This window comes from Macaca nemestrina, chromosome 10 (assembly GCF_043159975.1).
Source record: "Macaca nemestrina isolate mMacNem1 chromosome 10, mMacNem.hap1, whole genome shotgun sequence".
Taxonomy (NCBI): domain Eukaryota; kingdom Metazoa; phylum Chordata; class Mammalia; order Primates; family Cercopithecidae; genus Macaca; species Macaca nemestrina.
Window position 1 is genome coordinate 37,952,198 of NC_092134.1, and position 14,693 is coordinate 37,966,890.

The 14,693-nt window shown below is 41.8% G+C and overlaps 1 protein-coding gene across 2 annotated transcripts in view; it reads left to right on the forward strand.

Annotated features, from left to right (window-relative positions):
• LOC105483682 (FYVE, RhoGEF and PH domain containing 6) overlaps positions 1-14,693 on the forward strand; it is a 132,768-nt gene that overhangs the window by 37,963 nt on the left and 80,112 nt on the right. For both annotated transcript variants that reach the window (XR_988481.2, XM_011744666.2), the window contains exon 3: positions 7,563-7,707. Coding sequence is in view for 1 of the 2 variants with exons in the window: in XM_011744666.2 (XP_011742968.2) it covers positions 7,563-7,707 (145 nt within the window). In the remaining variant the exon portion in view is untranslated. The remainder of the gene's footprint in view (positions 1-7,562; positions 7,708-14,693) is intronic.

The window sequence follows — 14,693 nt, forward strand, 5'->3', positions numbered from 1 at the left end:
GCTCACCACAACCTTGGCCTCCTGGGTTCAAGCGATTCTCCTGCCTCAGCCTCCCGAGTAGCTAGGATTACAGGCATGCGCCACCATGCCTGGCTAACTTTGTATATTTAGTAGAGACGGGGTTTGTCCATGTTGGTCAGGCTGGTCTCAAATTCCCTACCTCAGGTGATTCACCTGCCTCAGCCTCCCAAAGTGCTGGGGTGACAGGCGTGAGCCACCAATCCCGGCATTTTTTTTTCTTTTTTGAGATGGGGTCTCGCTGTGTTGTCCAGGCTGGAGTGCAGTGGCACAATCTCAATTCACAGCAGCCTCAACTTCCTGGGTTCAAGTGATCCTCTCACCTCAGCCGCCCAAGTAGCTGGGACCGTGGGTGTATGCCACCATGCTTGACTAATTTTTTAGTTTTTAGTAGAGACGGGGTTTCACCATGTTGCCCAGGCTGGTCTTGAACTTCTGCGCTTAAGCAATCTACACGCCTCAGCCTCCCAAAGTGCTGGGATTTACAAGCATGAGCCACCTCACCCGGCCTACCTCATTTTTTAAATAGCTCTTTAGTTTTAAACCTAGGGATTAAGAAAAAATAAACAAATAACTGTTTAGTAATTCGTTATGTGGATGTAACCCTAATTTATTTAACCAGTCTTTTATTAATGGCTATTGAAGGAAGATCCCTTTAAAACTGCTTCTTTATATTAAATCTTAATGAATGACTTTAAAGCCAATTACATACAAAAGTTGTAAGTATATGGGTAGGTACTCTTCTATTTTAAAGAATTTTGCATTCTATTTGTTTTTTAAACCATTTTCAGTGTTGTCTTGTGAGGACTGTTTTAAATAGCAGCCTGAAGGTACTGATTATGATTTTGGTCTTATTTTTTTATTTATTTTCGAGACAAGGTCTTTGTCCCTCACCTGCTGGAGTGCAGGGGCATAATCATGGCTCACTGTAGCCTTGACCTCTTGGGCTCAAGTGATCCTCCCACCTCAGCCTCCCAAGTAGCTAGGTAGCTAGGACCACAGGCACATACCACCATGCAATTTTTTTTTTTTCCATAGAAATGGGGTCTCTCCCTGTGTTGCCCAGGCTGGTCTCAAACTCCTAGGCCCAAGCAATCCCCCCACCTCAGCCTCCCAAGGTACGGGGATTACAGACATCAGTCACCACCCCGGCCCTGATTATGTCTTTAGTCAGTAGCGTACAATTCTAAGAATCCTAGTAATTACTGGGGGAAGGTGATAGGAGTGGTATTTGCAAAGGTGGAGGTTGCTTCTGGAAAATGAAGCAGGCCTGTTTTAAAAATATATCCATCATTTGAAACCTGACATTTTACCCTAACAGAGTCACCCAGAGACAGTTTTAAACAGTTTCTGGTTTATATTTCAGGGAAGCTGGGTATTTTTGTGTGATTTCTTTTTTTTGAAGCCATAGAACCCTAGCTTGCTAGTTTGAAAGTCTCAGTTGTTAAAACCTCTAAAACTTAAGAATGAAAAAATAAAACACTGATCGTGTACATTTTATGTTGTAAGTTTCTTCGTTTATTCATTTTTTCTGTCTTTCTTCCTTTGTTTTAAGTAACAAACTCCTGTGGTACTATCCCTTTAAGTATTTTAGTGATTTTATTTATTTTTATTTTGTGAATATTAAAGAGTTTAACTCAAAAAGTTTATATGCTACATATATACATTATAGGATTTTAAAAACTGAAATAGAGATAATAAAATCATTAATTTTTAAGTTAAAATTTGTCCTAACCTTTAATCGAGCAACCTCTCGAAAGAAGATTAAAAATTAATATATTTGATATCTTTATGATGCAAGGACATAAACGAAATTGATATATGTCCTTTTTTTTCCGGAGAAAGGATTTCTGCTATTATACTTCAATGAGAACATCAGCATCCATAGCCTTACGTATTACTGAAGCATTGATGTTTCTTTTTTGTGAAAGCAGTTAGGAGTGCAGAAAGACCGGCTGGGCGCAGTGGCTCACGCCTGTAATCCCAGCACTTTGGGAGGCTGAGGCGGGCAGATCACGAGGTCAGGAGTTCAAGACCAGCCTGACCAACATGGTGAAACCCCATCTCTACTAAAAATACAAAAATTAGCCAGGTGTGGTGGTGCGTGCCTGTAATCCCAGCTACTTGGGAGGCTGAGGCAGGAGAATCGCTTGAACCCAGGAGGCTGAGGTTGCACTGAGCTGAGACCACACCACTGCACTCCAGCCTGGTGACAGAGCGAGACTCCATCTCCAAAAAAAAAAAAAAAAAAGGAGTGGAGAAAGACCTACTAGTTGATCTGGTTTACCTACTTTACCTACCAGCACTCAGAAGTCACACTGGTTGAACTTGATATTTGTTCAGTCCTGTCACCTGGCTCTGCACATACTTAAAATAATTGCACACAATCTTGTATTTGAAAAACCTAAAAACATGATGTGAATATGTGACGATTGCTTTTGGAGGATGCAAATGACCAACTATGTCTGTTTCACAAGTTGTGCCATGTTTCCAAACTCATTTTGGTGATAGATCTCAAGAACATCACCTGAGTAAGGGATGGAGAAAACTCTAGAAGTGCTGTGTAATTGAGAACACCTGAAAAGAGGAAGAAGAAGGATTTTTTAAGTAGGTTTTTGGGACACAGTGGCTCATGTTGTCATCCCAGCACTTTGGGAGGCCAAGGCAGGAGGTTCACTTGAGGCCAAGAGTTCAAGAGCAGCCTAGGCACTATAGGGAGATCCTGTCTCTACCAATAAGTGAAGAATTAAATAAATAGATAATTAAATAGTTTTTTAAAATTGATTTGATTCATGGTTTTACTGTGACACTGGAATCTGCAGTCTTGTAAGGGAACTGAAGTAACAGAGGGAAACGTTTCCTGGTAAAACAAAATAGAAATAATTTTGTGGTGAAAACTGTATACCAATTTTATAGTTAGTGTACTATAATAACTATTAAATAACTTAAAATTTATTTTGCTAATTTAAAGCCCATACTGGTAGTTTTTTCCCCCCTCATTCTGTGATAAATATGAAATGTGCCAAAGGAACATGGTCACCAAGTCATAACGAGACAGCATTTGAAAAAAAAATTATCACAACATCCTAAGGACAAGCAGGTTTCTGTTCAGTTTAGGCTAGGGGTAGAAAGAAGAGGAAGAGAAAGATCACAGAAGTTGAGATTTACATGTGGTGACTTGGAAATGAGAAGGAAACTTCTGAAGGTGAGGGAATTGGAAAGAACTTGTTTCTTCAAGCTTGGGAGGAATTACATGAAACATTCCTTGGTTAAGGGGCTCAGAATAAAATCACAGGCAAGAGAAGAAAAAGATAACTGGAATTTGTCAACAACAGAGAAGCCATTCTTAAGTTAACTCTGCTTCTCCTTTCCTTCTCTCGGCCATCCTATCCCTTATCCCTTCTCCTTGCTGGAATTTTTAATTTAGTTGGGGCTCGGAAGGATGTTTTTGTCATGAACCCTGGCCATTGCTGTGCTGGGTCATCATTGTACAGGGTTTCTGTTCCTAAAAACTCTTAGAGGAAATGGATTTAGTATTTTTAAAAAAGATAATTCCACTGAGTGTGGCTTATGCCTATAATCCCAGCACTTTGGGAGGCTGAGGCACGTGTATCACCTGAGGTCGGAAGTTCAAGACCAGCCTGGCCAACATAGTGAAACCCTGTCTCTACTAAAAATACAAAAATTAGCTGGGCATGGTGGCATACACCTGTAGTCCCAGCTGCTCAGGAGGCTGAGGCATGAGAATCGCTTGAACTAGGAAGGTGGAGGTTACAGTGAGCTGAGATCACTCCAGCCTGGATGATAGAGTGAGACTCCGTCTCAAAAATAATAAAATAAATTAAAATTTAAAAAGATAATTCCTTCTAAAAGAGGAGGACTTCACTTCAGATGTGACTTCTTACCTGAAAGAAAAATTTGATATGCTTCCAGTGGAGGATGTGCTGTAAATATAGAGAAACTAGCATATAGAAAAAAATAACTTGTAAAAAGTGATGACATCGTGTAGTCTTCACTTCAAATATATAGATTTAGCATGTGGAATTGAAGGAACAGTTACCCATCAGTAGGAATTCTTTTCTGACTTTACTTGTTTGTCTTAATTCCAGTACACTGGAAACAAACTGATTTTCTAGAAACTGCGGCTCCTTTCAGAAGCAAATCTGACTTAGGGTGCCTGGGGAAGTAGAGCCCACTCTTTGTTCTGGTTGCTTTTGCAGCTTACTTTCCTTTTACTTCAGATATCAAATTATGAACTAACTAGGCAGGAAGATGTGGAGGAAGCCCTGTGTCCTGTTCCTTTACCCCACAAAGCAGACAGTGTTAGGATGTTATCATTTCGACAGTGGGAAGGAAATAAATTGAAGAAGAACTCCAAACTATACAACTGACATCAGTAAGGAGTCCTTGTTTCATTATCAGAAATCTAAAATTGGCTGCATATGGTGGCTTACGCCGGTAATCCCTGCACTTTGGCAAGACTGAGGTGGGAGGATCGCTTGAGCCTGGGAGTTTGAGATCAGCCTGGGCAACGTAGCAAGACCCTTCTCTATTTAAAAAAAAAAAAAGAAATCTAAAATTATCTAGGTAGATTCAAAGGCTGCCAACAATTGTGTGGGAAAATAGTGTAATTGTTTTAGAAATGAACATGTAAAATGTGGATCCTAGATTTTGCTGCTAAACCCATTATCTTTCCTTTAAAATCTGCTCCCTTGTTGTAATATTTGTTTCAGTTCACGTCACCCTCATTCTGCTGGTAACTTGGACGTGACACCTTGATGTCTTTCATAAGTGTTTCCTCCTCACCCGTTTACCCTAAGTCCTGATGATTTTTCTTTTTTTTTTGAGACAGAGTCTCACTCTGTTACTCAGGCTGGAGTGCAGTGACTCAGTCTTGGCTCACTGCAACCTTCACCTTCCTGGTTCAAGCGGTTCTCCTGCCTCAGCCTCCTGAGTACTGCAACCACTGCCTCCGGAGTTCCAGTACTTCTCCTGCCTCAGTCTTCCTAGTAACTGGGATTACAGGCACACGCCACCGCACCCGGCTAAATTTTGTGTTTCAGAGCAGGTTTCGCTCTGTTGGCCAGGCTTGTCTCGAACTCCTGGGCTCAAGCCATCCACCCACCTTGGCCTTCCAAAGTGCTGGGATGACAGGCATGAGCCACCACACCTGGCCCTGATTTTTCTTCCTCTTATGTCCATCCCTTTCTCTTAGTTCCTGATGTAGCTACCCTGGTTCAGGCTACCTGCACCATTGAAATTCAACACCTGTTGCTTTCTGATACCATTTTCATTTATTTGGTGAAAAATTCTTGAGGGTCCATTGTGTGTCCGGCTGTATGCTGAGGATTCAGCTGGAAAACACAATTTCAATTTCCGTGTCTTTGGAAATTTACATTTTAATGAGGAAACAAGTCTACCACCAAGTGCAGTTTAGTGAGACAGTTAAAGGATTCAGAAGAGACACCAAAATCTCTACTTGTTTCATGGCATCGTGTTTTGATTCATGTAGTTTTAATATTTAAAACTTTTTTTCTTGTTTTCAGATGTTCACTGTGTACTTTAATCCCTCTTCTATCCCTAATGGATGTGGCAACACCTAGTTACTGTGTTCTTAATAATAGCCTTCCAAGTGATGTTTGACCAAGAAACACCTTTCACCCCTCTCTTCAGACAGAATAAACCTAATTTATTCACAGGTGCCACAGCCCTATTACTATCTGAATCTATTACACTTAGGAATCTAAAACAGTATCCAGATGGGCTGATTCAAAAAGCCTTTTAGAGCAGAGCTTCTCACACATAGACTGGGATTTTGTTACAGCATGGATTCTGATTCGGTGGGTTGTGGGCGGCCTGAGCGTGTGTATTTCTGAGGAGCTTCCGGGTGATGCTGCTGCCACTTGGAAATTGAACATGTGTTGTGTTAACAGGGTTTTAGAAGATGTAAAGAGATAAGGAATTAAAATTTAAAACAAGTGGGGGTACATTTTCTTCTAGCTATATGGGTGGATCCTATAGTCTGCCCATCCTGTTAACTCTCATTTGCTCTCACTAATCTCAGTCAACAATCAACTACCCGGCGGGGTTGGCTCTTATCCCTGCACCCAGAGACAGTGAATCCTACCAGTGATCTAACCAGAAAGTTGCCATCCTCTATCCACCCCTTACCCCTGGGGAGTTAGTCTCCTGCATGTCTTGGGGAGCTATGATAAGGTGTGCACCCACCCCCGGCCATTGAGTAATGGAAAACCCCGTCTTTAGCAGTGAGAGGTGTTCCTTTTGGCACTCTGCCTCTAGCCAACTGGTTTGTGTAACCGTTGGGCTCCAGGAATGCCTTCTGAGGCAAGTCTGTATCCTACCATGTATAATCAGGAATTGGCAGAAAATTTATCTTTAGCTTTTAAGATTCCCGTTAGAGAGTCGTAACTTGTAACCTTGACGGTTGAGTGACCTGCCTGTGACTGCTGAAAGAGCCTGCCAGAGTGGAATGCAACTGTCTCCTTATTCTGCTTGAGTGTTTTTCCTGCTGATTGTGGATCTTTTACTGGCTCCACCTGTGTACTCTTCTATTCTGCAGATATTCTTGTAGACTGAAGACAGAAAAGCAGTTGCTACAGGCAATTGGCTCCTGAATCTTTACAGCCAATACTAGAAGGAATTCTTTTCATCTCTTCTTAGGAAACTTTCCTGTGGAATTCCCCCCACAGATTGGATTGCAACAATGGCTTTTAGATTCATGAGATCTATGTTAAAACAAACGGAGGAACCTTGATGATATCAGGCTGATGAGGAGGAATTGGTAAATGGCCTGGTTCTGTGGATTTTTCCAACTTCAACTTGTATCAGAATCACCCGGAAAACATTAAACCAGCTTACTTGTTATTTGCTAGGCCATGTGCCCCAGGTAGTTGTAATTGCTGGGCAAATTGCTGGGCCCTGTGCCCCTCCTAGTTCTAATGCAGTAGGTCTTAAGCATAATCTGAGAATTTGTAACATTTCCTCTTCCTCCCCATGTCTTGTAAACAGAACGGTGATGACCATAGAGCAGGGTACGTGTTCACAATTGCACCTGCACTATTGATTGTAGTCACCATCATTACCCCCCAATCCTCATAGATTTGTTACTTGGTTTTTGTTGTTGTTTTAACACTAAGCCCCAAGGAAACAGCAATTCTTCTGGTATACCTGGCAGCCTTTTGTGGTAAACCAGCCCGCTTTCTGTAAGGCTTCTTAGTTTATTCTAGGAGTAGAGACCTGATCTTCTTTGGGAGGGATATATAGAAGCATAGGATGGGAGCAGCTGGGAAACTTGCTTCCCACCCACCTTCTTATCATTAAAAATTCAAAAAATTAATTTGAGTTTTTGGCAGCTGAGACAGGGGGAAGGAAGGGAAAGTTGGCTGATCTGGGTTTTTTCATTCTTCCAAATCCCTCAGATATACCTTGTTTGCATTATGAAGATAAGATGTTGATTTGGTTTTTGTTTTGCTAGCACTCCTTGTTATTGAAGGTGACTAATACCTGCTTTCTGTTGAATGCAGTTCGGGAGCATCCCAGGAGGAACAGAATCATCTTGGTCTTGGTGACCTTCCCTCTGATGAGGAGGAAGTCATCAACAGTTCTGATGAAGATGATGTCAGCTCTGAGTCAAGTAAAGGAGAGCCTGACCCTCTGGACGATAAACAGGTATATTTTGATGCTTAATTGCTTCTTGACCTCCCTCTATGCTTGGGAATGATATTTGTCTGCATGATAGGCATAGAAACCCTCATGAGTTTTCTTAAAACTCATAGAACACTTTACAAATTTAAATTTAATTCCTGCTATAATGTGGCACCTAAAATATTCTCATGTTACCAAGTATGTATCACTTAGAGATTACTTAGTGATTTTTGAGAAATTATTATTATTATTTCGAGACAGAGTCTTGCTCTGTTGCCCAGGCTGGAGTACAATGGCACCATCTCAGCTCACTGCAACCTTCGCCTCCTGGGTTCAAGCCATCCTCCTGCCTCAGCATCCCGAGTAGCTGGCATTACAGACATCTGCCACCATGCCTGGCTAATTTTTCTGTTTTTAGTAGAGACGGAGTTTCACTATGTTGGCCAGGCTGGCCTCAAACTCCTGACCTCAAGTGATCCACCCGCCTCAGCCTCCCAAAGTGCTGGGATTACAGGCGTGAGCCATGGTGCCCAGCAAAGAAATTCTTTTTTCCTAATGTCCAGTGGCTTTCTTTTTGATAACAGAACCCCGCCTTGGAATTGTTCCCATACTGCTACCAAGTTTTTGTGGATTTTTTTGAAATAAAGGAATTATATGCATCTTAGGCTCAAATTATTTTGGGAAAGAATAAAGATGATGTACTGTAAATGTACATCATCATTTGCTTTGAAATAATGCAGTGTGTGTATGAGTTTGCGGGGAGCACCGCATACATGAAGATTGTCCATGTGTTCAGAGTTGTTTAAGATGCATGAGGGCCGGGCATGATGGCTCACACCTACAATCCCAGCACTTTGGGAGGCTGAGGGGGGCGGATCATGAGGTCAGAAGATCAAGACCATCCTGGCTAACATGGTGAAACCCCGTCTCTACTAAAAATACAAAAAATTAGCCAAGCCTGGTGGTGGGCACCTGTATTCCCAGCCACTCGGGAGGCTGAGGCAGGAGAATTGCATGAACCCAGGAGGCGGAGCTTGCAGTGAGCCGAAATTGTGCCACTGCACTCCAGCCTGGGCGACGGAGCAAGACTCCGTCTCGGAAAAAAAAAAAAAAGGATGCATGATGCGGGGGTTCATTATAATGTCTCTCTAGTTTGGCATGAATATATTTATCTCTTTCATTTGAAACCACATTTTTAAAAAGATGTTATTAAAGGGAAAAAAGTTAGTACATCACCAGTATCCCCAGGAATGTTACAGCAAGGTGGAATTTAAAAAGATCCACGCAGCATAGCAAGCCATGGAGAAAATTCGTGTGCCATAATTTCACCTAATTCCTGTGCCATAATTTTATCAATCTGTTATCCTTCCTGTTTAATATTTTTGCTCTGTTTAAATTTATTTTCAACCTTAAATGAATGGCCCATGTGCAGCAGTCTGAATTTAAGTCCCAGATCCATCAGCTATGATCTGGGCAACTTTGGGCCAATTATTTAACCTTTTGGGACTAAAGGGTACCATTTACAGATGAAAAAAGAATAGTGCTCATAGAATTGTGAGGATTAAATAATTTGATACATGGAAAGCATTTGAATACTGATGATATTCAGTATTATAATAGCTCATGATAGCCATTATGAGCACATAATAGCTCAGTGATCATTTATTTATAACTAGCAAGATTTCATTTCTATGCTCTGAAGTATTAAATCATGGTGTTGGGAATAACCACTATAAATTACTTAGGCTAGTGAATTTGTAAAACCCCTAAGACAGATGAGTGACTCTTTTATTAAAGACTCACAGCACTCAACCATGTATAGATTTTACTTTGACTATCATGTAATTCCTTTTATGTCTTGCTGGTGTCTGTCTTGCTTTAATTTGAAAGCTCATTTTCCATGTTGCAGCTTCATGGACATAGATTCTACAAATATTTATAGAACTCACACTGTGTTCCAGGTACCACTGGCATTTACTAGAGATAAGCAGTACTCAGGTTCTAAGCTTCTATGTAGCCCACATTCTTTTCTTTTGAGATGGAGTTTCGCATTTGTTGCCCAGGCTGGAATGCAATGGTGCTATCTCGACTTACTGCAACCTCTGCCTCCCGGGTTCAAACAATTCTCCTGCCTCAGCCTCCCGAGGAGCTGGAATTACAGGCACCCATCACCATACTCAGCTAATTTTTGTATTTTTAGTAGAGACGGGGTTTCACTATGTTGGCCAGGCTGGTCTCGAACTCCCGACCTCAGGTGATCCACCCACCTTGGCTTCCTAAAGTGCTGGGATTATAGATGTGAGCCACCATGCCCAGCCTCAAATTGTCTTCTTGAGGGCCATAATTAAATCAATCCTGACTCTCTTTGAAAGGCAACTCCGAGTTTTTTCTTTTCCTAGCAGACACTCTTTTCTATTGTTTTGGTCTAGTTGTTTGTTTTGCCTGAATCTTTTCCCATTTCTTTCCATATTTCTTGGAGCACTGACCAAAATTGGTTTCCACATTCTATCAGGGATCTCACTGATGTATCGTATAAAGGAAGGATTAATCTTTAACCCAGCAGTGTTATGTCTCTTTCCAACACATCCTGTGATAACACCGCCTGGTTGACTCATTCATTTTGTGGTCAGTGGAGACTCCCAGGGTTCCTTCCTCTGCGTTTGTGCCTGCCTTTCCTTTCTCTTCCTGTATTTATATTATTATTTTATGTTATTAGTTGTGCTGTATTGCAGTAGCCCTGTTAAATTTTTATCCTTTTTTTTTGTTGTTGTTAAAAAAAGGACTATTTCTTTAATCATGGACATTGTTTTTAGTGAAACAATAGATAAGAGTTTTTTTAGTGAAACAGAATACAAATTTTTTTCATCATCTCAAGCATTTACCAAGCCTTTATGTGATTGTGTTACAGACATTCCCGTTATACTCTTATTTTAAAATGTACAATAAATTATTGTACATGTTGACTGGTAACTCTATTGTGCTATCAAATACTAGATTTTGTTCATTCTATCTAACTGTGTTTTTGTACCCATTAAATATTCCCAATACCCTCCACCTGAACATTTTTTACCTGATGCCACTAGTACTAATAATTTCCCTCCTTTAGAATTCTCAGCCACGCTAATGAATTTTCTCTCTCTGTCTCTTCATCTGGAACAACAACAATAATAATAGAATAGTCTCTTTCTTTCTAGACACTTGTTAATCCATCTGGCCACAGCCTGGTGAATGCCTTTCTCTTAAGTAATTTGCTTTCATAGTGGTAAGAACAGAGTCTTTGGAGTCAGATTGCCTGCGTTCCCACCACTTACTAGCTCTGTGATCTTGAACAACTTACTTAATTTTACTTTGCCTTAGTTTCCCCGACTGTAAATAGAGGAGGAAAAAAAGTGGACACTTTATTTTCTAAGATTATTGTGAGTATTAAGTGATTATACGCTGTTTAGAACGGGGCTTAAAACAAAGTAAATGCTTAGTAGATTTTTACCTATTATTATTATTTTTTTTTTTTTTTGAGATGGAGTCTCGTTCTGTCGCCCAGGCTTGAGTGCAGTGGCGCGATCTCGGCTCACTGCAAGCTCCGCCGCCTCCCGGGTTCACGCCATTCTCCTGCCTCAGCCTCCTGAGAAGCTGGGACTACAGGTGCCTGCCACCACGCCCGGCTAATTTTTTTGTACTTTTTTTTAGTAGAGATGGGGTTTCACCTTGTTCACCAGGATGGTCTCAATCTCCTGACCTCGTGATCCACCCGCCTTGGCCTCCCAAAGTACTGGGATTACAGGCGTGAGCCACTGCACCCGGCCTTTTTTTTTTTTTTTTTTTACGATGAAGTTTCTCTCTTGTCTCCCAGACTGGAGTACAATGGTGTGATCTCGGCTCACTACGACCTCCGCTTCCCGGGTTCAAGTGATTCTCTTGCCTGAGCCTCCTGAGTAACTGGGATTACAGGCATGCGCCACCACACCCGGCTAATTTTGTATTTTTAGTAGAGACGGAGTTTCTCCACGTTGGTCAGGCTGGTCTCGAACTTCTGACCTCGGGTTATCTGCCCACGTCGGCCTCCCAAAGTGCTAGGATTACAGGCATGAGCGATCACACCTGGCTGCTATTATTAATTTTTATGAAAATAAGCAAGCCAAATCTTAAACATCTCAAGTCAAGCTTTCTGTAATCTTACCAATAAACATATTGTTTCTGGCTTGCCTTTTCTTATCTATGAGTAAATATGAAACTTATTTACAGGTAAGGTAGTATTTTGTTTTAATGGGAAAACATGAAATTTGGCATCCTAAGACCTGGGTTTTAGTCTTAGATTTGTCACTTACTAACTCTGTGACCTTGGTTGAGTAATTTTTTAAAGTCAGTTTATTTACACAAGTATCACTTCACAATTGATTTCAGGTGACTTAAGAAAAATGTGTGTAATACCAAAAGTCAAAATGTTTTTTTAAAGAAATTGGGGTGTCAGCATATAAACAGTGCTGGAATCACTGGATATCCACCTGCAAAAGGATGACATTGGACCCCCTTCTTTTCAACATACACAAAAACTAACTCAAAATGGATTATAGACCTAAATGTAACAGCTCAGGCCCAGTGCGGTGGTTTGGCTGGGCACGGTGGCTCACACCTGTAATCCCGGCACTTTGGAAGGTCGAGGCGGGCAGATCACTTGAGGTCAGGAGTTCGAGACCAGTCTGGCCAACATAGTGAAATCCCATCTCTACTAAAAATACAAAAATTAGCCCGGTGTGGTGGTGCATGCCTGTAATCCCAGCTACTCGGGAGGCTGAGGCAGGAGAATTGCTTGAACCCAGGTTGCGGAGGTTGCAGTGAGCCGAGATCGCACCATTGCACTCCAGCCTGGGTGACAGAGCTAGACTCCATCTCCAAAAAAAAAAAGAAAAAAAGAAACTCAAACAGTAAAAAGATCAATCACCCAGGCTTAAGGATCTGAATAGACTAAAGAAGATACACAGTGACCAATAAGCATGTAAAAAGGTGTTCAACATCATAAACCATTAAAGAAATCCAAAGCGAAGCTTCGGTGAGATACCACTGCACACCTACTAGGGTGTCCATAATCAGGAAGATGTACAGTAACGAGTGCTAGTCAGGATGTGGAGAAATGGGAGTCCTTGTAGGATCTAAAATGGTGCAGCCACTTTGGAAAACAGTCTGGTAGCTCTGAAAAGTTTAAATATAGAGTTACCATATGACCTAGCAATGCTACTCTTAAGTATCCATCCAAGAGATATGAAAACATATGTCCACACAAAAACTTGTAGAGGAATGTTCATAGCAGCATTATTCATAATAATAAAAAAAGTAGAAAGGGGCCAGGTGTGGTGGCTCATGCCTGTAAGCCCAGCACTTTGGGAGGCCAAGGTGGGCAGATCACTTGAGGTCAGGAGTTCGGTAGCAGCTTGACCAACATGGTGAAACCCCATCTCTACTAAAAGTACAAAAATTAGCCAGGTGTGGTGGTGCACATCTGTAATTTCAGCTACTTGGGAGGCTGAGGCAGGAGAATCCCTTGAACCCAGGAGGCAGAGGTTGCAGCAAGCCAAGATCATGCCACTGTACTCCAGCCTGGCTGACAGAGTGAGACTCTGACTCAAAAAAAAAAAAAAAAAGGTAGAAAGAACCCAAATACTAATCAAATGATGAGTGGATAAACTAAATGTGATATATTCCTGTAATGGAATACTATTCAGCCATAAAGTAGGAATGACTGATAATGGGCATGGAGTTTCTTTTTTTTCTTTTTTTTTTTTTTATTTGAGATGGGGTCTTGCTCTGTCACCCAGGCTGGAGTGCAGTAGTGCAATCATGTTCACTGCAGCCTCAACCTCGTTGACTCAAGCGATCTCTCGCCTCTGCCTCCTTAGTAGCTAGGATTACAGGTATTCACAACCATGCCCAGCTAATTGTTTTTTTTTAAAGACATGGTCTTGCCATGGTTCCCAGGCTGGCATCCAACTCCTGGCTTCAAGCAGTCCTCCTGCCCTGGCCTCCCAAAGTGTTGGGATTATAGGCATGGGCCACTGCACCTGTCCTGAATTGTATACTTTAAAAGAGTGAAAACATATTTTGTGGTGTGTGAATTATTTCTCTACAAAGCTGTAATAAAATAAGCCTTGCTGAAGGAAAAACAGTAGTGCTAATGGAAGATTTGTACAGAGTAATGTCTATCATGTAGTCCTATTCATTAGCTGAGGATGGGCCACAAATTTGGCTTTCTAGCAACTCAGGAAAAGTCGGTGATATCAGGCTGGGTATGGTGGCTCACGCCTATAATCCCAGCACTTTGGGAGGCCAAGGAAGGAGGATAGCTTGAGACCAAGCTGGGCAGCATAGTGAGACCTTGTCTCTACGAAAAATAAATAAGATTAGCCAGGCGTGGCAGTGCAAGCCCCTGGGAAGTTGAGGCTACAATGACCTATATTCAGGCCACTGCACTCTAGTCTGCTCTCTAGTCTGAGCAACAGAGCGAGACCCTATTGTAGAAAAACAAAACAAAACAAAACAGAAAAAGAAAAAACAAGCCAGACGTGGTGGCTCACACCTGTAATCCCAGGACTTTGGGAGGCTGAGGTGGACAGATCTCTTGAACCCAGGAGTTCGAGACCAACCTGGGCAATGTGGCAAAACCCTATGCCTACAAAAAAAACAGACACAAAAAATTAGGTAGGTGCTGTGGTTCGTGCCTGTAGTCTCAGCTACTCAGGAGGCTAAGGTGGAAGAATTGCTTGAACTTAGGAGTTGGAGGTTGCAGTGAGTGGAGATCACGCCATAGCATTCCAGCCTGGGCAACAGGGAGGCCTCATCTCACTTAGGAAAAAACAAAATTGGCCTAGCTCTGTGGCTCATGCCTGTAATCTTAGCACTTTGGGAGACTGAGGCAGGCGGATCACCTGAGGTTGGGAGTTCGAGACCAGACTGACCACCATGGAGAAACCAACCCGTCTCTACTAAAAATAAGAAAGTTAACCAGGCATGGTGGTACA